At 47.5% G+C, this 23,805-nt stretch overlaps 1 protein-coding gene and 1 pseudogene across 2 annotated transcripts in view; one reads left to right on the top strand and one right to left on the bottom strand.

Annotated features, from left to right (window-relative positions):
- Positions 1-4,361, bottom strand: part of LOC308326316 (potassium/sodium hyperpolarization-activated cyclic nucleotide-gated channel 1-like) — a 29,137-nt pseudogene extending 24,776 nt beyond the window's left edge. The window contains exons 1-2 of the transcript in view: positions 3,162-4,361; positions 2,823-3,001 (exon numbers count right to left, since the gene is read on the bottom strand). The product of the transcript in view is annotated as a potassium/sodium hyperpolarization-activated cyclic nucleotide-gated channel 1-like (transcript). The remainder of the gene's footprint in view (positions 1-2,822; positions 3,002-3,161) is intronic.
- Positions 4,362-6,715: 2,354 nt separating this feature from the next.
- Positions 6,716-23,778, top strand: sugp1 (SURP and G patch domain containing 1). The gene is made up of 15 exons (XM_080777688.1): positions 6,716-6,843; positions 9,641-9,821; positions 11,074-11,162; positions 12,302-12,562; positions 12,684-12,807; positions 13,089-13,192; positions 14,287-14,482; positions 16,953-17,077; positions 17,185-17,412; positions 18,246-18,352; positions 19,445-19,622; positions 21,127-21,233; positions 22,621-22,766; positions 23,199-23,328; positions 23,638-23,778. The coding sequence occupies exons 1-15, from the start codon at positions 6,828-6,830 to the stop codon at positions 23,662-23,664; spliced, it is 2,019 nt and encodes a 672-aa protein (XP_080633814.1). The 5' UTR covers positions 6,716-6,827; the 3' UTR covers positions 23,665-23,778.
- Positions 23,779-23,805: the final 27 nt, after the last annotated feature.

Genomic DNA, 23,805 nt, shown 5'->3' with positions numbered 1-23,805 from the left:
TGTCCTTTAGTGACACAAAACACTTGCAGCTCTGCCCTATAGGCACATGATGCTCTGAACAGAAGACTCTCCACTCTTCTATCGCTCTGATCAAACTCAATGTACAACATGAATAATATGTGTTCCTTCTGACTGCATTGAATTTCAGCAAAAGTCGCGTTGCCAGATGTAAAGAAACAAGCGGCCAGGTCCTTCGAAAACAAGTCACAGAAATTGCCTTGAATATTTATGGAAACGTTTCAACACCACCAATCCTTTTAACAACATATTAACCTGAGGGTCCTTCACATGAACCACTGGTCAAGTCAACCACATATCCGCTGCAAGTTACTTATACGAGAACAAGCTGCACATCATTTGCTGTTCATATATTCAGAACGGTTCAGGACTAGTACTTCTAAGCAACAGCTTAGCAACAGCCAACAAGAATGCACACTGTGACACTACACTCTGAATCAAAGCCCGACCAGGGTGATTATAAAAGAAACAACCTGGACTCCTTGGGAACAGCAGAGCAGGTATAAGGCAGAAGGCTGGTTTGTAAACATGTAGCTAGGTGTAATGTTAGAGACCACAGCAGACATGTAAATATGAAATAAATGCTTAAACATTAGGTGTAATGCTAGAGACCACAGCAGACATGTAAATATGAAATAAATGCTTAAACATAAGGTGTAATGTTAGAGACCACAGCAGACATGTAAATATGAAATAAATGCTTAAACATGTAGCTAGGTGTAATGTTAGAGTCCACAGCAGACATGTAAATATGAAATTAATGCTTAAACCGGTGTGATAACTTGTTGCTTAAACATGTAGCTATAGGTGTAATGTTAGAGTCCACAGCAGACATGTAAATATGAAATAAATGCTTAAACATGTAGCTAGGTGTAATGTTAGAGACCACAGCAGACATGTAAATATAAAATAAATGCTTAAACATGTAGCTAGGTGTAATGTTAGAGACCACAGCAGACATGTAAATATGAAATAAATGCTTAAACATGTAGCTATGGTGTAATGTTAGAGACCACAGAAGACATGTAAATATGAAATAAATGCTTAAACATGTAGCTAGGTGTAATGTTAGAGACCACAGCAGACATGTAAATATGAAATAAATGCTTAAACATGTAGCTAGGTGTAATGTTAGAGTCCACAGAAGTGAAGCTTTCACGTCTGTTTTCTCAACTCTCTGTTTTCTGTAAGACATTACTCTCTCTATAAGCCATATCTCCAAAACAGGCGGGTCAAACTGAACAACCAATATCTCTATTTGAAGCTGCTTTCATATGACGAAAATTCAAAAATAACCCAATGGCAGTCCCTGCCATTGGTGACTAAACCCAATTTAGTCACATATCATGTTTTTAGTTTTTTTTTTTCTCCAAAATGATGTTTTAGCAAATTCAACATAAACAAGGCGGAACAAGGCAGAAAGAGCCTGCTGGTTGGTCAGTCAGGGAACCAATCAGAAGGCTGACAAATGGTGAATTCGAACAATATTTGTGATTGTTTACAGTTACACAAACACTCTAAAACTGGCCATTCATTATTAATGTTTTGGGACAATGACTTAAAACTGGCCGTGCAATGAACGCGTTAGGACAAAGTTTGTGTTTACACTCAACACTATAGACTAGAGCGTCGCAGTCCCTCCCCCTTTCAGAACGACGAGTGGCCCAGGAAATGAATCCCAATGCATTTCTCCCATAGGCTTTTCTTAAAGTATTTATTTAAAGACAGTTACGCCGCGGACAAAGCCAACTCGGATCGTGACAAATCATGACAACGAACACAATGTTTTGGGGCCGATCAAATCATTAGAAAGAAGAAAATAAAGGCAGGAGACAACACTTTTTGTTTTGTTTTTCGTCTTATAAATTATTCGATCGACCCCAAAACATTGTGTTCATTGTCATGATTTGTCACGATCCGAGTTGGCTTTGTCCGCGGCGTAACCGTCTTTACATAAATACTTTAAGAAAAGCCTATATGGGCAAAATGCATTGGGATTCATTTCCTGGGCCACTCGTCGTTCTGACAGGGGACTGCGACGCTGTATAAAAGCAGGCAATGTAGGAGGGTGTGTGTGTGTGTGTGTGTGTGTGTGTGTGTGTCCATGATTTATGTCCATGATTTGTGTCCCACATGTCAGCTGTACTGTATGTAACGATGCTTTGCCGCCCATTGCACGTTGTAACTGGCTGCTCTCCCACTGTCAAACTGCACTGGCAGTGTTTATGTCCTTTGTACAGTAACAAGGTATTCCTGTACTTCTCATCAGGCCCGGCGCCACGGGGGGGGGGGGGGGGGTGCGTGTGTGTGTGTGTGTGCGTGTGCGTGTGTGTGCGCGGGGTGTGTGTGTGTGTGTGTGCGTGTGCGTGTGTGTGTGTGTGTGCGCGGGGTGTGTGTGTGTGTGTGTGGTCCAGTATAGTGAACTCACCTGAAGTCACTGTAAGGGTGGATGGTCCAGTATTATAGTGAACTCACCTGAAGTCACTGTAAGGGTGGATGGTCCAGTATTATAGTGAACTCACCTGAAGTCACTGTAAGGGTGGATGGTCCAGTATTATAGTGAACTCACCTGAAGTCACTGTAAGGGTGGATGGTCCAGTATTATAGTGAACTCACCTGAAGTCACTGTAAGGGTGGATGGTCCAGTATTATAGTGAACTCACCTGAAGTCACTGTAAGGGTGGATGGTCCAGTATTATAGTGAACTCACCTGAAGTCACTGTAAGGGTGGATGGTCCAGTATTATAGTGAACTCACCTGAAGTCACTGTAAGGGTGGATGGTCCAGTATTATAGTGAACTCACCTGAAGTCACTGTAAGGGTGGATGATCCAGTTCCCGGCGGACTTCACCCTCTCCTGCTCCCGCTCCACGGCCTTCTGGCTGCCGTACATCCGCAGGGAGAACTTGTTGACTCCGGGCTGCAGCATGCTGCTGAACTGCCTCTGCATGAAGCTGGCCGAGCCGGGGTCTCCCACGTCCCCCTCCCCCCCCGAGGAGGACGAGGGCCCCCCCGGCCCCCCCGCAGCCTGGCCCCCCGCCGGGCTCTCCTCGGGCTTATTACCGCCGCCACCGCTGCTGTTGTTCTGGAGGAAAGTGACGGAGTTCCGGGGCTGCTGCTGATGTTGGGACCCCCCCCCGGACCCCCCCCGCGGCGGGCAGCAGCCCGGAGGACGCCTTGCGGCTGGGCGGAGCGTCGCTGGAGAAGGACACCTTGGAGTCTTTCTTCTCGGGCAGCCCCCCCGTCCCCGTCCCCCCTCCGGAGCGGTCCATGCTGATGCTGGCCCGGGCCGAGTTACAGGCTCCGTGGGCCCGGGACCCTCCCCCTCCCTGCTTGGAGGAGATGATGGAGCGCAGGCTGCCGGTACCGGAGCCCCGCCGGCACTCCCCGTTCTTGTTGCATTTCATGCCGGAGGAGGAAGAGGAGGAGACGACGACCACGCTGCTACAACCTCCTCCTCCTCCTCCTCCATCGCCACTGATGGCCGCCGCGTTGTTCAGAACCACCTCCACGGCGGCGTGCGCCGACCCGCCGCGGCCCAGGAACGACCCGGAGCGGGAGCCGGAGCGAGACCCGGGGCCGGAGGCGCAGGAGCCGGAACCGGAGCGAGACACGGACCCGGATCCGGGTCCAGGTCCAGACGCTGCTCTGCTGTTGTTGTTGCCGCTCCAGGCGGCAGCATGGTCCTCCGGACAGACCAGGGAGTAGGAGGAGGTCTGGGTCTCACTGCTCCTACAGGAGGCTCTGTGAGGAAGAGGAGGAGGAGGAGGAGGAGGAGCAGGCTCCTCTGCTGCGTGGAGGAGCACCAGGGAGGAGCGGAACGAGCACGCCGAGCTACGCCTCGATGTAGAACACGCAGCGGCAGCGGCGTTGCTAGCGGTGGCTCCCCCTCCTGGAGGGAAGTTCTTCATCCTGACGCCTCCTCCTCCCCCTCCCCCTCCTCCTCCTCCTCCTCCTCCCCCTCCCCCTCCTCCTCCTCCTCCTCGGCGCAGCCTCGGGTGCTGCTCCTCGTGTCCCAGCAGCTCCGTCTCCTCCATGTTGTTGTTGCTGCTGTTCACAGCTGGCGGCGGCGTCCTGACGCCCGGCGTCGCGCCGCCGCTGCCGCCGCCGCCGCGGCTCTGCTGGTTCAGGTTGAGGTGGTGGTTCTGCTGCTGCTGCTGCAGGTGGTTCAGGTTCTGCTTGGAGTTGGAGTTGGACGCTCCGGTAGGAGGAGGAGGAGGAGGAGGAGGAGGAGCGGTGGTGCTGCCGCCGTTAGGAGTGGCGGTGGTACCGGTACCGGCGCCGCACAGCGACTCCAGGCTGCTCTTTTTGACGCCGCTGCTGTTGCGTCTGATCGACGACATTGACGTGCATTTGGAGGTCCGTCCGAACGCCGCCGCGTCCACGTTGGCACCGGCGGAGACGGAGGAGGAGGCGGCGGAGGCTTGGTGCCTGGCGGGCGGCGCTGCTACTGCTACTGCTAGTACCGCTGCTCCTCCTCCTCCCCCTCCTCCTCCCCCTCCCCCTCCTCCTCCTCCTCCTCCTCCTCCTCCGCCCGGCCCGGGAGCCTGCTTCTTCTTCATGGCCTGGCCAGCAGCAGCGGATGATGGTGGTGGTGCTGGTGGTGCTGGAGGTGAAGAAACCTCATTCCTGTCCCTGACATTGAGCATAGCGACGCTCGGAGGGGCTTTTTTTTTCTTTTCTCTCCTTCTCCTCTTTTCTCTCCCCCCTCCTCCCCAATTATCTCATGGGAGAGAGAGCGAGAGAGAGAGAGAGAGAGAGAGAGAGAGAGAGAGAGAGAGAGAGAGAGAGAGAGAGAGAGAGGGGGGGGGGGGGGGGGGGGGTGGAGAGGACGTGACTTCTTTGCAAAACTATACTGCGTTTGGGTTTGTATTTATAGTTTCCACTGATTCACGGTTCTCACACACACACACACACACACACACACACACACACACACACACACACACACACACACACACACACACACACACACACACACACACCTCAAAACACACCCTCTAAAGCTAATCATGACACAAAAGGCGATCAGTCAAATCCTCTCCGTTCAGTTCAGTCCATCTCATCTGATCCGGTTCCGGTTCTTCTAACTTTGACCATAAACAGCTGCTCCTTTTGAAAACACACCGATACAAAAAAAATAAAAAATACAAATACAAGCAAACGGGACGATATTAACGGGATGTCAGGACGATATTAACGGGATGTCAGGACGATATTAACGCAGAAAAAATAAAATAAAATAAAAGCCCCCAAATGTTCATCAGCAACGTGTTAAATGAAAGACAGATGATGTCATCTGTGTTTTAGAGGTGTTCTCAATGACAGCCTCTCTGTGTGACAACCACACCTACAGTACAGCAGGTGTCTGGCGCCCTCTACCGGCCGCACGGCTGCAGTGCAGTCAGGATCACTCATCTATGGAACTCCCTAGAATCTAGATGCTTCACTTAAATCCAAATTATCCTTGCCAATATTCAAAAAACATCTAAAGAAATATCTTATTTTTTCCTCTCTGTAGATTACATGTTTTACCTTGATGCGTTATATTTTCTTTCTTTTGTTGTTGTATTGTTTATTTCTGTTTTTTGTGCAGTCTATGTTTTTATTTCTTTACTACACAGCTGCCCCCCTTTGACAACTTGTAGATTTATGTACTGTTCTTTATGAACTTTTAATCTTTTAAACCAATGACCTCTTCCTACACAAGGATTCCATATAAGCCTTCTGGCTTCTTCCTTTCCTTGCATTGTATTTTTGTTTCTTTGATATGTCATTGTCTTGCTAAATAAAGAAACCATAAAACATAAACGTATAGCCTAGTATAATTGAATAGGCCCAGTCAGTCTAAGATTTGACCCAAAACAGATTGCAAGAGTAATACATCGTTCAACGGAGGAACGATGCAAGTTGGGAACCTAATGATATACGTTGTCATGGCACCCGTTTTAACTGTCAGCCGCTGTCCCACATGGAGATCTGTGTGTGTGCCTGATTGATAATTGATTGATTGATTGATTGATTGATTGATTGAAATATTTATTTAACAGTTTGCAGAATTACAGTACATTTCAAGCACAAACTCAATACAAAGACTGTGAGTGGACGACCCCATTAAGCATTACACTTGTTTACAACAGGGTCCACCTTGTTCAATTCATCAAAACATTTAGAGACATACAAATACAGAACAGGAATTCATCATATGGAAGCAAAAAGGGAAAAGATACATATACATTTTTGTATGGGGGGGGTGGGGGAGATTCAGATTTTACGGGGGCCAGTTTCGAATTGCAGCCATCCGTAGGTGCCCTTTGAGAGAGGTCAAAAACATTTAGAGACATATACAAATATACACTTCTATATATATATATAGCCAAAGGAATTCATCCTAAAGGGTGCATTTGGTTACAAACTATATAATTATAATATAAGTGGGGTCCCCGAACCCCACTTTGTGAACCTCTGGCCTAAAACAACCACTCAGAATCATTCACGTCGAATCATGTCAGTGTGACAGGTAAAAACCGCCGATCTACAAGCCCACGGCGCGTCGCGCGCGCTACGCGCCGTGGGCTTGCAGATCGGCGGTTTTCCATGTCACGTGGTTTTCCCGTCTTGCACGCGCGTGCGCACCGCGGAAGGAAGCGGCGGAAACGCGTTAGCCGCTAATGCTAACACAACAACAAGAGGAAGAAGAAGAAGAAGAAGAAGAAGCATTTAGCTAGCTAGCAAGCACCGAAGAGCTGTTTTTTATTTTTTATTAATCAATCCAACCTTTATAATAATCATTTATTGATCACCTCATTATGGATCACGATACAGGTACATTAAATGAATCACGTGTTAGCACGGCCGTGTTTATTTAGCAACACTTATTGGAAATACTAGTTTGAGGTTTAAACTACATTACATTATTTCACCATTAGCATCTTTAGCTTAAAGCTAACGGCTAGCTAGCTGGCTGGAGGCATAGAGTAGGAGGCTGTTTATTTCAATGGCCGTTTAATAATAACAGTTTCAGAGCCTTTTGTTCTTATTATTTACGTTATTATTAGTCTCGGATTAATCACACACAATTCGATTCAAAGGAGCTTTATTGGCATGAGAAAACATTCGTTTACATTGTTGCCGAAGCAAAAATGTAAAACAGTTGAAAATGTGGACAGTTGGACGTACAGCATTGTGTAAACATAAAGTATATACAGTTGGAGGAGGTACAGCATTGTGTAAACATAAAGTAGATACAGTTGGAGGTACAGCATTGTGTAAACATAAAGTATATACAGTTGGAGGTACAGCATTGTGTAAACATAAAGTATATACAGTTGGAGGTACAGCATTGTGTAAACATAAAGTATTTACAGTTGGACGTACAGCATTGTGTAAACATAAAGTATATACAGTTGGAGGAGGTACAGCATTGTGTAAACATAAAGTATATACAGTTGGAGGAGGTACAGCATTGTGTAAACATAAAGTATATACAGTTGGAGGTACAGCATTGTGTAAACATAAAGTATATACAGTTGGAGGAGGTACAGTATTGTGTAAACATAAAGTATATACAGTTGGAGGTACAGCATTGTGTAAACATAAAGTATATACAGTTGGAGGAGGTACAGCATTGTGTAAACATAAAGTATATACAGTTGGAGGAGGTACAGCATTGTGTAAACATAAAGTATATACAGTTGGAGGTACAGTATTGTGTAAACATAAAGTATATACAGTTGGAGGTACAGCATTGTGTAAACATAAAGTATATACAGTTGGAGGAGGTACAGCATTGTGTAAACATAAAGTATATACAGTTGGAGGTACAGTATTGTGTAAACATAAAGTATATACAGTTGGAGGAGGTACAGCATTGTGTAAACATAAAGTATATACAGTTGGAGGTACAGCATTGTGTAAACATAAAGTATATACAGTTGGAGGTACAGTATTGTGTAAACATAAAGTATATACAGTTGGAGGTACAGCATTGTGTAAACATAAAGTATATACAGTTGGAGGAGGTACAGCATTGTGTAAACATAAAGTATATACAGTTGGAGGAGGTACAGCATTGTGTAAACATAAAGTATATACAGTTGGAGGTACAGCATTGTGTAAACATAAAGTATTTACAGTTGGAGGTACAGCATTGTGTAAACATAAAGTATATACAGTTGGAGTCTGATATGGAGTTATGGACGTAAGATGAAGCCTGTCAGTCCTTGAATTGTAAATCGCCATCTTTCTAGATCCGTTTGGGCCCAGCTGGCCCAGACAACGAGGCGGGACTTCCCCCCTTCTTCTTCATTGGTTTTTATTTTTACTCGAGCGGGGGGGGGTGGATCCCGATCATAGACCGTAACGGTAGCCACGCCCCTCAGAACACAATGTGACTAGTGACTGGACTGGAAGCAGAAAGTATTCATGACCATGTTTATTAAGATAATAGCATTGTGTAAACCGAGAAGTCACATTGCATCGTTATATAGGCCTACATGTTATAACGGGGTATAAAGTTATTTTTGGAACAAATATAAGTATTTTTTTGGAAGTCACTTTAGGACAAATAGCAGCATTTGAGTAGTATATATAAAACAGCTCAGATTAAAGGTAGTGTTTACTGTTTACATGTGCAGTAGGTCTACTGGGTACAGATAGTTATTCTTAGGGTGGTTGTATTCCATCGGCTAGCCTTCTTTTGTCGCAACAGTTCACACATCTTGTGTTTGCACATTGTTCACTTGTTGTATTTCTCCCGATAGGTATATTTTTTATAGTTATTTATCGGTATAATGGGAGTTGTTGAGTGGTGCAACCACTCCAAGGAACAGTAATGTCCGTGTTCACCTATGTGTCTATGTGTTGGTTCACCTATGTGTGGGGGGGGGGGGGGGGGGGGGGGGAGTTGCACCACTCAGTTCACACGGGTGTGATTTTCTTTGGAGGTATAATGGGAGGTTTTTTGGTCGTTGGTCAAAGATTCAAACACACAGTTTATCTGCAGACACTTTGTGTTTTTGTGCATCAGATTAATCTAAATAAATCGAGTCTACAGTCTGTATGTGTAGCTTAATGACTAGTAGTAAAATGTTTACGTTACTTTATAAAGTTAACATAAATATAACTAAATGCATTTGAAATGAGATAGGTTACTTTTCAGAAGTCCAATTCAAAAATAGCAAATAAAATGGCTGATCTACGCGTTTTGAGCTTGTAGATCAGCTATTTTTGCTACAACAGTAATATGCAACGTGGCCCTCTGGAGTGTGTGTGGAACTATAGCGGCTCTCTGGAGTGAGTGTGGAAGTATAGCGGCCCTCTGCAGTGAGTGTGGAACTATAGTGGCCCTCTGCAGTGAGTGTGGAACTATAGTGGCCCTCTGCAGTGAGTGTGGAACTATAGTGGCCCTCTGCAGTGAGTGTGGAACTATAGTGGCCCTCTGGAGTGAGTGTGGAACTATAGCGGCCCTCTGGAGTGAGTGTGGAACTATAGCGGCTCTCTGGAGTGAGTGTGGAAGTATAGCGGCCCTCTGCAGTGAGTGTGGAACTATAGCGGCCCTCTGCAGTGAGTGTGGAACTATAGTGGCCCTCTGGAGTGTAACGTGGTGTAATGTGTGTTGCAGGCCGCGGAGGAGGCTGGAGGACGCGGCCGCCTCCCAAGGGCCAGAGGAAGATGAGCTCCAACATCCAACGTCAGGAGGAGCTCATCGCGCAGAAGAAGAGGGAGATCGAAGCCAAGATGGCCGAACAGGCCAGGAGGAACGTTCAGCAGACGCACAGCAGCAAGCCCTCCTTACCTCACAGGTAACCAACTAACTCCTTTAGAGCAGCAAGCCCTCCTTACCTCACAGGTAACCAACTAACTCCTTTAGAGCAGCAAGCCCTCCTTACCTCACAGGTAACCAACTAACTCCTTTAGAGCAGCAAGCCCTCCTTACCTCACAGGTAACCAACTAACTCCTTTTAGAGCAGCAAGCCCTCCTTACCTCACAGGTAACCAACTAACTCCTTTAGAGCAGCAAGCCCTCCTTACCTCACAGGTAACCAACTAACTCCTTTAGAGCAGCGAGCCCCTCCTTACCTCACAGGTAACCAACTAACTCCTTTAGAGCAGCGAGCCCCTCCTTACCTCACAGGTAACCAACTAACTCCTTTAGAGCAGCAAGCCCTCCTTACCTCACAGGTAACCAACTAACTCCTTTAGAGCAGCAAGCCCTCCTTACCTCACAGGTAACCAACTAACTCCTTTAGAGCAGCGAGCCCCTCCTTACCTCACAGGTAACCAACTAACTCCTTTAGAGCAGCGAGCCCCTCCTTACCTCACAGGTAACCAACTAACTCCTTTAGAGCAGCGAGCCCCTCCTTACCTCACAGGTAACCAACTAACTCCTTTAGAGCAGCAAGCCCTCCTTACCTCACAGGTAACCAACTAACTCCTTTAGAGCAGCAAGCCCTCCTTACCTCACAGGTAACCAACTAACTCCTTTAGAGCAGCAAGCCCTCCTTACCTCACAGGTAACCAACTAACTCCTTTAGAGCAGCAAGCCCTCCTTACCTCACAGGTAACCAACTAACTCCTTTAGAGCAGCGAGCCCCTCCTTACCTCACAGGTAACCAACTAACTCCTTTAGAGCAGCGAGCCCCTCCTTACCTCACAGGTAACCAACTAACTCCTAGATTAAATAATAAAGAATAAAATATGTCTGTACTTCTTTCTGTAAAGCGACTTTGGGTACCCGGAAAAGCGCTATATTATATAATTTTGTTATTATTGTTATTATTATTAATATTGTTATTATTGTTATTTAAAAAAATATTGTTATTATTGTTATTAATATTGCTATTATTGTTATTATTATTATTAATAATTGTATTATTAATATTATTATTGTTGTTGTTGGTATTATTATTAAAAATTTTATTATTAATATTATTAATTAAAAAATATATATTGTTGTAATTGCTATTATTGTTATTATTATTATTATTAATAATTGTATTATTAATATTATTATTAATGTTATTGTTATTATTATTAATAGTGTTTGTCTCTCAGTCTCCAGGGACTGTCGTCCAATAAGTTTGTGAACGATGGGAGTTTTCTACAGCAGTTCATGAAGGCTCAGAAAGACAAACCCTCTGCTGGTCAGTACCTTATTATTGTTTTATCATTATTAATAATAATTATTATTATTATATATTATCATTAGCTTGAATGTTTCCTTTCACTGTTATTACATTACTCGTCTCTAATCGCAATTATTTGAGATACTTATTGTTTTTGCATAATCGTCAATCGTTTCCATGTTGAAAAATGTCCGTACATTTTCAGACATTTAAAAATAAATAAATAGTAGAACTAGGTGATCTAGAGCTGTATGGTTTAATACATACGTAGAAGAACTAGGTGATCTAGGAGCTGTACGGTTTAATACATAGAACTAGGTGATCTAGAGCTGTATGGTTTAATAAATAGAACCAGGTGATCTAGAGCTGTATGGTTTAATAAATAGAACCAGGTGATCTAGAGCTGTATGGTTTAATACATAGAACTAGGTGATCTAGAGCTGTATGGTTTAATACATACGTAGAAGAACTAGGTGATCTAGGAGCTGTACGGTTTAATACATAGAACTAGGTGATCTAGAGCTGTATGGTTTAATAAATAGAACCAGGTGATCTAGAGCTGTATGGTTTAATAAATAGAACCAGGTGATCTAGAGCTGTATGGTTTAATACATAGAACTAGGTGATCTAGAGCTGTATGGTTTAATACATAGAACTAGGTGATCTAGAGCTGTATGGTTTAATAAATAGAACCAGGTGATCTAGAGCTGTATGGTTTAATACATAGAACTAGGTGATCTAGGACCCAAACCGCGGTATTGAGGATGCAGCTCCCGTGCTTGCGGTTAGGTTACCTGGTTTCTCCTGTGCTTGCGGTTAGGTTACTTGGTTTCTCCCGTGCTTGCGGTTAGGTTACCTGGTTTCTCCCGTGCTTGCGGTTAGGTTACCTGGTTTCTCCTGTGCTTGCGGTTAGGTTACCTGGTTTCTCCCGTGCTTGCGGTTAGGTTACCTGGTTTCTCCCGTGCTTGCGGTTAGGTTACCTGGTTTCTCCCGTGCTTGCGGTTAGGTTACCTGGTTTCTCCCGTGCTTGCGGTTAGGTTACCTGGTTTCTCCCGTGCTTGCGGTTAGGTTACCTGGTTTCTCCCGTGCTTGCGGTTAGGTTACCTGGTTTCTCCCGTGCTTGCGGTTAGGTTACCTGGTTTCTTGTCTTCTTTTAGGTTCCAACAGTGAATCCAAAACGCCTCCGTCGTCGTCGTCGTCGTCTTCGGGCGGAGGAGGAGGAGGCAGCAAGAAGAGCGTTCTGATCGGGAAGCGTCCGGGCCTGGGCATCAGCAGCATGCTCCACCAGTTCAAGAACTACTCCCAGAGCAAGAAGAGTCCGGTTCTGCTGAGCCAGAGGCCCAGTGTGTTCTGTTCCCCCGACGAGGAGGACGAAGACGAGGACGCGGACGCAGACGCAGGCTTCCTGGAAATCAAAGGTAAACGTCAGAGAGTCCTGGTGATGGGAGATACACATCACTATCGGCCCATTCTAGTTGTTTCTAGATTAAAACACATGGCTATCGGCCCATTCTAGAGGACTCATGGTGTGTTTCATAGTCTCTCCACCAGAGGACAGCGACACCAGGCTCATTCTGGACAAGCTGGCGTCGTTCGTGGCCGAGGGCGGAGCGGAGCTGGAGAGGAAGGCCAAGGAGGACTACCGGGACAACCCCGTCTTCTCGTACGTAACCGCTTCCTGTTTGTGTTCCGTTGTCTTGATGTTTCCAGCTTCCTGTTTGTGTCCTGTTGTCTTTGATGTTTCCAGCTTCCTGTTTGTGTCCTGTCGTCTTTGATGTTTCCAGCTTCCTGTTTGTGTTCTGTTGTCTTTGATGTTCCAGCTTCCTGTTTGTGTCCTGTCGTCTTTGATGTTTCCAGCTTCCTGTTTGTGTTCTGTTGTCTTTGATGTTTCCAGCTTCCTGTCTGATATGAACCTCGACACATTGTGTTCTGTTGTCCTTCCAGCTTCCTGTACGATAAGAACAGCAGAGAGTATCTGTACTACAGGAAGAGAGTTGCAGAGTTCAGGAAGGATCTGCCCAAACCTGCCGCAGCCGCGTCAAACCATGGTAAGTTCACCTCGCGTAGCGTACGGCGGCCATGAAAAACATTAGTTATCCTCGCGTAGCGGCCATGAAAAACATTAGTTATCCTCGCGTAGCTTAGCGTAGCGGCGGCCATGAAAATGAAAAACCTAGTTTACCTAAAATGAAAAACTACATTTTCCTAAAATGAAAAACTACATTTTCCTAAAATGAAAAACCTAGTTTTCCTAAAATGAAAAACATAGTTTTCCTAAAATGAAAAACATAGTTTTCCTAAAATGAAAAACTACATTTTCCTAAAATGAAAAACTACATTTTCCTAAAATGAAAAACCTAGTTTTCCTCAAATGAAAAACCTAGTTTACCTCAAATGAAAAACCTAGTTTACCTCAAATGAAAAACCTAGTTTTCCTCAAATGAAAAACCTAGTTTTCCTCAAATGAAAAACCTAGTTTTCCTCAAATGAAAAACCTAGTTTTCCTCAAATGAAAAACCTAGTTTTCCTCAAATTAAAAACCTAGTTTTCCTCAAATTAAAAACCTAATTTTCCTGTAATTAAAAACCTATTTCACCTCGCTCGCATAGTGTCGGTCCTGAACATATTAGTTTACCTCGCATGAGAAACGTACTAAGGACGTACATGTTGGTTTTTAAACAGTCTCATGTTCGTCGTCATAAATGCACTAGCGGGAACGGATTCCCTAGGACGTGTGGACGGTTCCGTAGGATGGGTGTAGGGCGGGAACACCCGTCCTACGGGCGGGAACGGCGGGAACACCCGTCCTACGGGCGGGAACGGCGGGAACACCCGTCCTACGGGCGGGAACGGCGGTTAATCCTGCATTACAATAATCGGCGTGCACAAGTAGTGAGACTAGTCGATCCCACAGGTACGAACTGGGATCGTCTATTTTCACTAGAAGAAAGACAAAAAGAACTCGAGGCAAAAGTTACCCCATCCCCCCCTTCACCCCCCTCCCCCCCCCCCCCCCCCCCCCCCCTCTTCTTATCCCTGCCTGGCTGTAGACTGGTGGTGGTGTGTGGGTTTTTTGATCTATCAGGGTACATTTGATTAGAGTGGTTCGTGTGAGTCACCAGTACTGATAGGCTGCTTAAAGTCTCCCCCAGGCCAGTAGAGGGCAGCAGCAGCAGCAGCGGCGGCAGCAGCAGCGCGGCAGACGACGACAACAACAAGGACGATAAGGAGGCGGACGTGCGGCTGGTCATGGAGCGTCTGGCCAGGTTCGTGGCCGAGGGCGGGCCCGAGGTGGAGGCCATTGCCGCCATGCAGAACCGAGACAACCCCGCCTTCAGGTCAGCGCTCATTCAAACCCCTTTAACCCCGCCTTCAGGTCAGTGCTCATTCAAACCCCTTTAACCCCGCCTTCAGGTCAGTGCTCATTCAAACCCCTTTAACTCCGCCTTCAGGTCAGTGCTCATTCAAACCCCTTTAACCCCGCCTTCAGGTCAGTGCTCATTCAAACCCTTTAACCCCGCCTTCAGGTCAGCGCTCATTCAAACCCTTTAACCCCGCCTTCAGGTCAGTGCTCATTCAAACCCCTTTAACCCCGCCTTCAGGTCAGTGCTCATTCAAACCCCTTTAACCCCGCCTTCAGGTCAGTGCTCATTCAAACCCTTTAACCCCGCCTTCAGGTCAGCGCTCATTCAAACCCTTTAACCCCGCCTTCAGGTCAGTGCTCATTCAAACCCCTTTAACCCCGCCTTCAGGTCAGTGCTCATTCAAACCCTTTAACCCCGCCTTCAGGTCAGTGCTCATTCAAACCCCTTTAACCCCGCCTTCAGGTCAGTGCTCATTCAAACCCTTTAACCCCGCCTTCAGGTCAGCGCTCATTCAAACCCTTTAACCCCGCCTTCAGGTCAGTGCTCATTCAAACCCCTTTAACCCCGCCTTCAGGTCAGTGCTCATTCAGACCCCTTTAACCCCGCCTTCAGGTCAGTGCTCATTCAAACCCCTTTAACCCCGCCTTCAGGTCAGCGCTCATTCAAACCCCTTTAACCCCGCCTTCAGGTCAGTGCTCATTCAAACCCCTTTAACCCCGCCTTCAGGTCAGTGCTCATTCAAACCCCTTTAACCCCGCCTTCAGGTCAGTGCTCATTCAAACCCCTTTAACCCCGCCTTCAGGTCAGTGCTCATTCAAACCCCTTTAACCCCGCCTTCAGGTCAGTGCTCATTCAAACCCCTTTAACCCCGCCTTCAGGTCAGTGCTCATTCAAACCCCTTTAACCCCGCCTTCAGGTCAGTGCTCATTCAAACCCCTTTAACCCCGCCTTCAGGTCAGTGCTCATTCAAACCCCTTTAACCCCGCCTTCAGGTCAGTGCTCATTCAAACCCCTTTAACCCCGCCTTCAGGTCAGTGCTCATTCAAACCCCTTTAACCCCGCCTTCAGGTCAGTGCTCATTCAAACCCCTTTAACCCCGCCTTCAGGTCAGTGCTCATTCAAACCCTTTAACCCCGCCTTCAGGTCAGTGCTCATTCAAACCCCTTTAACCCCGCCTTCAGGTCAGTGCTCATTCAAACCCCTTTAACCCCGCCTTCAGGTCAGTGCTCATTCAAACCCCTTTAACCCCGCCTTCAGGTCAGCGCTCATTCAAACCCCTTTAACCGCGCCTTCAGGTCAGTGCTCATTCAAACCCCTTTAACCCCGCCTTCAGGTCAGTGCTCATTCAAACCCCTTTAACCCCGCCTTCAGGTCAGTGCTCATTCAAACCCCTTTAACCCCGCCTTCAGGTCAGTGCTCATTCAAACCCCTTTAACCCCGCCTTCAGGTCAGTGCTCATTCAAACCCCTTTAACCCCGCCTTCAGGTCAGCGCTCATTCAAACCCCTTTAACCCCGCCTTCAGGTCAGTGCTCATTCAAACCCCTTTAACCCCGCCTTCAGGTCAGTGCTCATTCAAACCCCTTTAACCCCGCCTTCAGGTCAGTGCTCATTCAAACCCCTTTAACCCCGCCTTCAGGTCAGTGCTCATTCAAACCCCTTTAACCCGCCTTCAGGTCAGTGCTCATTCAAACCCCTTTAACCCCGCCTTCAGGTCAGTGCTCATTCAAACCCCTTTAACCCCGCCTTCAGGTCAGTGCTCATTCAAACCCCTTTAACCGCGCCGTCGCCCAAAGCCCTTCGGCAGTGGCGCTTTCGATCAATTGCGCATTCGATCGAGCGACCCATAGTGCTACTCACGTTAGCTGGTTAGCTATAGCTGTGTTGTTAGCACAGCGCCACTGGATCGTTCATCTTAGATCGTCGTCGCCATAATGATCCATTCCATCCGTTTCTTTCAATCTCCTGCATCTCCTATTCCTTGTTCCCAGGTGGCATTTTCGGTCAAAACAGCGTTTCTTTGTACGGCACAGAGCCCGGCGCTGTGGAGCTCCCCAGAGCTCCGGTCTGGATTCAGATTGTCAACAAGGCCGGCCCAGCTCCGTGTAGATTCCAAATTTTGGTCTACTGCGAACTGACCGGAAATGGCGGCTTTTCAAAATGAGAGTTCAAATTTAAAAGAACGCTGGCGTGAATTAGGTCCTAATTTTTCAATAAATGATAGCAGTGAATGGGTTTGAACCTAATTCTGGACGGGAACCCCTTTTGGTGTTAGCGTTATGTTATGCTTTAGCTATTGAAAAATAGCAGACCTACAAGCTCGTAGCGCGCCACCGAGTGGCGCGCTACGAGCTTGTAGATCTAGGTAGGAAAGGAAAACGCCATCGTTTTTTTTTTCCAGTCTTGAGATTGTGTTTAATTTTTTTTTCCTCTGCTTTTATTCAGTTTCCTGTACGACTTCCAAAGCCCCGCCCACCGCTACTACAAAGACAAGGTGGAGGAATTCCGCCAGGCCACGCCCCCGTCCGGCTCGGAGGACCGCCCCCCCGCAGCGGCCGGCCATGGAAAAGGTACTGCCGTTATCTACTGTACTTACTTACAAATACTCAAAAGTATCCGTCGATACGGCCGTGACTGTGGATTATAGATTTAAGTATCCCCCCCCTCCCCCCTGCAGAAGCCACGCCCCCCAAAGAAGAGGAGGAGGAAGTGGCGGTGTCGGCGGTGGCCCCTCCCCTTCCTGAGGAGGCCACGCCCCTTCCCCCCGCCGCCAAGCGCAAGCGCAAGAGCCGCTGGGGCTCGGAGGACGACAAGGTGGAGCTGCCCCTCCCCCTGCCCCTCCCCCCCATGATGGTCATCAAACAGGAGGCGGAGCCAGCGGAGCCCCCCACGCCCTGTCTCTCTGGTAACGCGCACGCACACACACACTAACACACACACTAACACGCACACACACACTAACACGCACACACACCCACACACACACTAACACGCACACACACACTAACACGCACACACACCCACACACACACACACACACTAACACACACACACTAACACGCACACACACCCACACACACACACACACACTAACACGCACACCCACACACACACACACACACTAACACACACACACACACACTAACACGCACGCACACACACACACACACACACTAACACGCACCAGAGTCCTGCAACGGGTCGGATACCCGTGATTCCCCGCGGGCAGGGCTCCAGCGTGCGACTTAATAGGTCGCATAATTATGATACTTAATTTCTTAACGTGCGAGTTAACATGTAACGAGGTCGCACAGGTGCGACTTGCTGGAAGGATGAGTGGAGGAAAAAAAAACATCCCGTTTTGGTGTTAGCATTACGTTATGCTATAGCTATTTAGAAATGGCAGATCTACAAGCTCATAGCGCACCACTCGGTGGCGCGCTATGAGCTTGTAGGTCTACAAGCTTGTAGCTTGTAGGTCTGCTGTTGTTGAAAAATCGATTTCAATTTCAGAAAACTGTCAGGATGTAGAAGAACATTTTTAGAATCTGATCTCAGGTCAGAATGGATTAAGAGCGTCTGATAAATGCCTAGTGTGTGTGTGTGTGTGTGTGTGTGGTGTGTGTGTGTGTGTGTGTGTGTGTGGTGCGTGTGCGTGCGTCCATGTGTGTGTGTGTGTGGTGTGTGTGTGTGTGTGCGTGCGTCCGTGTGTGTGTGTGTGTGTGTGTGTGTCTCCAGTCCAGGACCTCAGGGGTCTAGGGTATAAGAAAGGTAAACCTGCCGGTCTGGTTGGCGTGACGGAGCTCTCTGAAGACCAGAAGAAACAGATCAAAGAGCAGCAGGAGGTACAGTACAGTAGAACGTACAGTGGAATGTACAGTTTCTACATAGAGAACATGTACGGTACAGTGTTGATTTCCTCGACTAAAACTAACGTCGACTACCTTTTTCCACTGACGAAAACTAAATGAAAACTAATTAAGCTATACGACGACTAAAACTAAGACTAAATATACTGACAATTTCGTCAACAGCTAAAAAAAAACTAGACTAAAATGTTAGGAAGGGACTCTAGAGCGTCGCAGTCCCGCCCCCTTTCAGAACAACGGGTGGACCAGGAAATGAATCCCAAATGCATTTGGACCATATAGGCATTTCGTGCTTTATTTATTTAAAGACCTTTTAAGCGTCGTACACGAAGCCAACTCTTGTCGTGACAAATCATGACAACAACACACACAATATTTTGGACCAAACAAATAATTACAAAGAAGAAAAACAACAAAATAAACCTGCCGTTTTTTTCTACTTTCTAATTCTTTGTTTGGTCCAAAATATTGTGCGTCTTGTCATGATTTGTCACGACAAGAGCTGGCTTCGTACAACGCTTGAAAGGTCTTTAAATTAATACTTTAAGAAATGCCTATATGGTCAAAATGCATTTGGGATTCATTTCCTGGGCCACCCGTTGTTCTGAAAGGGGGAGGGACTGCGACGCTCTATAGTGGACAAGAGATCCAGGAGGAGTCATTTTACACTTGGTTTGTACGCGTTGTGAGCTTATAGATCGGTCATTTTCAATTATCTGTGATACAGAACAGTTTCACCGCAGGATCGATTAATCGGATTTGTAATGCCCATTTGGAACCCCTTTTTGATGTTAGCATTATGTGGTGCTTTAGCTATTGAAAAATAGCAGATCTACAAGCTCGTAGCGCGCCACCGAGTGGCGCGCTACGAGCTTGTAGGTCTGCTACTTTTTGAAAAATCGAAGAACGACTGACATTAGAAACGTAGCTTTTTCAGAAAACTGTCAGGATGTAGAAGAACATTTTTTTTATCTGATCTCAGGTCAGAATGGGTTAATCGGATTCGTAATGCCCATTTGGAACTGCCGTTGTTTTTTCACTAACCTCCCCCCCCCCCCCCACACACAGATGCAGGAGATGTACGACATGATCATGAAGCACAAGCGCGCCATGGCGGAGATGCAGGTGATGTGGGAGAGGGCCCTGAGGGACCACCAGCACGAGTACGACAGCGACGAAGAGCTGGACCAGGAGGCCGGGACCTGGGAGCACCGTCTGAGACACATGGAGATGGACAAGACCAGAGGTTAGTGGACCTGCTGGGAGCACCGTCTGAGACACATGGAGATGGACAAGACCAGAGGTTAGTGGACCTGCTGGGAGCACCGTCTGAGACACATGGAGATGGACAAGACCAGAGGTTAGTGGACCTGCTGGGAGCACCGTCTGAGACACATGGAGATGGACAAGACCAGAGGTTAGTGGACCTGCTGGGAGCACCGTCTGAGACACATGGAGATGGACAAGACCAGAGGTTAGTGGACCTGCTGGGAGCACCGTCTGAGACACATGGAGATGGACAAGACCAGAGGTTAGTGGACCTGCTGGGAGCACCGTCTGAGACACATGGAGATGGACAAGACCTGAGGTTAGTGGACCTGCTGGGAGCACCGTCTGAGACACATGGAGATGAAGACCAGAGGTTACTATAGATGTTCTGAGGAGACCAGGTTGGTTAGTGCTCTGTAGGAGGTCAGTATGGGGGCGCCAGGTTGGTTAGTGCTCTGTAGGAGGTCAGTATGGGGGCGCCAGGTTGGTCAGTGCTCTGTAGGAGGTCAGTATGGGGGCGCCAGGTTGGTCAGTGCTCTGTAGGAGGTCAGTATGGGGGCGCCAGGTTGGTTAGTGCTCTGTAGGAGGTCAGTATGGGGGCGCCAGGTTGGTCAGTGCTCTGTAGGAGGTCAGTATGGGGGCGCCAGGTTGGTTAGTGCTCTGTAGGAGGTCAGTATGGGGGCGCCAGGTTGGTGTACGTAAAGTATCCTGTCCTACATTCACTACTACCTCTAGGAAGCAGCCGCACCCACAGTGGACACTTTTTCATGATTGGCTGCTCGCCTCTACGCCAATGGAAGACTTACCCATAAAAACCCATAGTCTGAACGGCATAAATCCCATACTCTGAGCGCCGCAACGTGAAGCCGTGCGATTGGCTGAGGCCGAGGCGCAAACACTCATTGGACCGTAGATGTTCATCAAGCAGAGCTTTATCTAACCAATCAGTGACCTTAAAGGGACACTTCACCTTTTTTGCAAAAAAATATATGTTAATGACTTTTAGAAGCTTTAGAACACTTTCCTGGGGGTCTTTATGTGTGTAATATGTGGTTTTAGATATTTTAGATTGTAGCGTTGAGCCTGTTGTCTCTGATGTCATGGACACTGGGCTCACTTCCTTCCTGGACTACATGTTGTCTCAGTAAGACAGCTCCCCCCCCTATCCACAAGGAGGAGCAGTGCACCAAATAATTATGGGAATTGTAGTCCAGGAAGGTATTGAGACCAGTGTCCATGACATCAGAGACAACAGGCTCACTGCTACAATCTAAAATATCTAAAACCACATATTACACACATAAATACCCCCAGGAAAGTGTTCTAAAGCTTCTAAATGTCATTAACATATATTTTTTTGCAAAAAGGGTGAAGTGTCCCTTTAACCCTTTCCTCTCTCCTCCCACAGAGTGGGCGGAGTCCCTGACAGAATAAAATCTAACCAATCAGTGACCTTAACCCTTTCCTCTCTCCTCCCACAGAGTGGGCGGAGTCCCTGACAGAAATGGGCAAGGGGAAACACTTCATCGGTGACTTCCTGCCTCCGGAGGAACTGGAGAAGTTCATGGAGACCTTCAAGGCCCTGAAGGTCAGTTTAACCTTTGACCTTTAACTAGGGATGTGCAGATACACTTTTTTTCTCACTCAACTCAAACGTACACTTGCAGTTTGGGGCAACTCCAAAGCAAACTCCACATGTCCCAACATTATATGTTGGGGCATGTTGAAGGTCTAAATTACATTGAGAGAAGAGTCTGGGACGTGTGGAGTGTTGTCCAGGGTGTTGTAGAGAAGGGAGAAGAGTCTGGGACGTGTGGAGCGTTGTCCAGGGTGCTTTAGAGAAGGGAGAAGAGTCTGGGACGTGTGGAGCGTTGTCCAGGGTGTTGTAGAGAAGGGAGAAGAGTCTGGGACGTGTGGAGCGTTGTCCAGGGTGCTTTAGAGAAGGGAGAAGAGTCTGGGACGTGTGGAGCGTTGTCCAGGGTGTTTTAGAGAAGGGAGAAGAGTCTGGGACGTGTGGAGCGTTGTCCAGGGTGTTTTAGAGAAGGGAGAAGAGTCTGGGACGTGTGGAGCGTTGTCCAGGGTGTTGTAGAGAAGGGAGAAGAGTCTGGGACGTGTGGAGCGTTGTCCAGGGTGTTCTAGAGAAGGGAGAAGAGTCTGGGACGTGTGGAGCGTTGTCCAGGGTGTTCTAGAGAAGGGAGAAGAGTCTGGGACGTGTGGAGCGTTGTCCAGGGTGTTCTAGAGAAGGGAGAAGAGTCTGGGACGTGTGGAGCGTTGTCCAGGGTGCTTTAGAGAAGGGAGAAGAGTCTGGGACGTGTGGAGCGTTGTCCAGGGTGCTTTAGAGAAGGGAGAAGAGTCTGGGACGTGTGGAGCGTTGTCCAGGGTGTTCTAGAGAAGGGAGAAGAGTCTGGGACGTGTGGAGCGTTGTCCAGGGTGCTTTAGAGAAGGGAGAAGAGTCTGGGACGTGTGGAGCGTTGTCCAGGGTGTTGTAGAGAAGGGAGAAGAGTCTGGGACGTGTGGAGCGTTGTCCAGGGTGTTCTAGAGAAGGGAGAAGAGTCTGGGACGTGTGGAGCGTTGTCCAGGGTGTTTTAGAGAAGGGAGAAGAGTCTGGGACGTGTGGAGCGTTGTCCAGGGTGCTGTAGAGAAGGGAGAAGAGTCTGGGACGTGTGGAGCGTTGTCCAGGGTGTTTTAGAGAAGGGAGAAGAGTCTGGGACGTGTGGAGCGTTGTCCAGGGTGCTTTAGAGAAGGGAGAAGAGTCTGGGACGTGTGGAGCGTTGTCCAGGGTGTTTTAGAGAAGGGAGAAGAGTCTGGGACGTGTGGAGCGTTGTCCAGGGTGCTTTAGAGAAGGGAGAAGAGTCTGGGACGTGTGGAGCGTTGTCCAGGGTGTTTTAGAGAAGGGAGAAGAGTCTGGGACGTTGTCCAGGGTGTGAATACAAGTCTGAAAGCGTTCTCTCTCTCTCTCTCTCCCCCCCAAACAGGAGGGCCGTGACCCAGACTACTCTGAGTACAAAGAGTTCAAGCTGACGGTGGAGAACCTGGGCTTCAGGATGCTGATGAAGATGGGATGGAAGGATGGAGACGGACTGGGCTCTGACGGACAGGGCATCAGAGCTCCCGTCAACAAGTAAGGTTCTGGTTCTGACTGAGGACCGCGGCTTTAACCCATTCTGACCTGAGATCAGATTCTAAAAATGTTCTTCTACATCCGGACAGTTTACCATTCTGACCTGAGATCAGATTCTAAAAATGTTCTTCTACATCCGGACAGTTTACCATTCTGACCTGAGATCAGATTCTAAAAATGTTCTTCTACATCCGGACAGTTTACCATTCTGACCTGAGATCAGATTCTAAAAATGTTCTTCTACATCCGGACAGTTTACCATTCTGACCTGAGATCAGATTCTAAAAATGTCTTCTACATCCGGACTGTTTATTAAAAAAAAAATAGATCTGCTATTTTTCAATAGCTAAAGCATAACATAATGCCAAAAGCGGTTCCCGCCCCAAAATGGGGGGTTTATTCTGACCCTAACCTGACCTTTGACCCTTGCAGGGGGACCACGGCGGTGGACGGCGCCGGGTTCGGAGTGGACCGTCCGGCCGAGCTGACGGGACAGGACGACGAATACGACGCCTACAGGAAGAGGATGATGCTGGCCTATCGCTTCAGGCCCAACCCCCTGGTCAGTATGATCAATAATGATGTTTCTATTCTCAGATTACTTTGGACCATACGAGTGTTCCCGCAGTCCCTATTTCCTTGTGGCTTCACAAAATATCTGTCTGACCTGCCCCCCTGGAGCAAACCCAGACACAGACACTTTACACACTTCTTCTAAAGTGTCTTATAAAGCGTCTCCCTCTGGGTGCACGGTGGCACAGTTGGTAGTGCTGTCGCCTCACAGCTAGGATCAAGAGCTTCTACTAAAATGCCTACGTTGTAAATAGTTCTCATTCTGTCGTTTCTCTTCATGCGTTTCTCTTCTTTTTAGAACAATCCTCGGAGGCCGTATTACTGAAGAAGAGGAAGGTCGGCGATGGTGGCTGTTTTATTTTCTTCTTTATTTTATTTTTCACTTTTTCATCTTTTGGCTTGTGAAGACGGACGGAGCAGCAGGTGGTCGACCCGCCCGACCAGGTGGGCGGGCAGGCAGGGGGCG

Source organism: Protomyctophum bolini (assembly GCF_963924005.1).
Source record: "Protomyctophum bolini genome assembly, chromosome: 12".
Lineage (NCBI taxonomy): Eukaryota > Metazoa > Chordata > Actinopteri > Myctophiformes > Myctophidae > Protomyctophum > Protomyctophum bolini.
Note: the sequence above shows the minus strand (reverse complement) of the source record. Positions and strands in the feature narration are given on the sequence as shown.

Excerpts from the sequence above, each read along its gene's own strand:
- sugp1 (XM_080777688.1), top strand. Across the intron at positions 13,193-14,286 it reads CGCAGCCGCGTCAAACCATG|TCTCCCCCAGGCCAGTAGAG; the intron begins GTAAGTTCACCT and ends GGCTGCTTAAAG. Across the intron at positions 17,078-17,184 it reads AGCGGCCGGCCATGGAAAAG|AAGCCACGCCCCCCAAAGAA; the intron begins GTACTGCCGTTA and ends TCCCCCCTGCAG.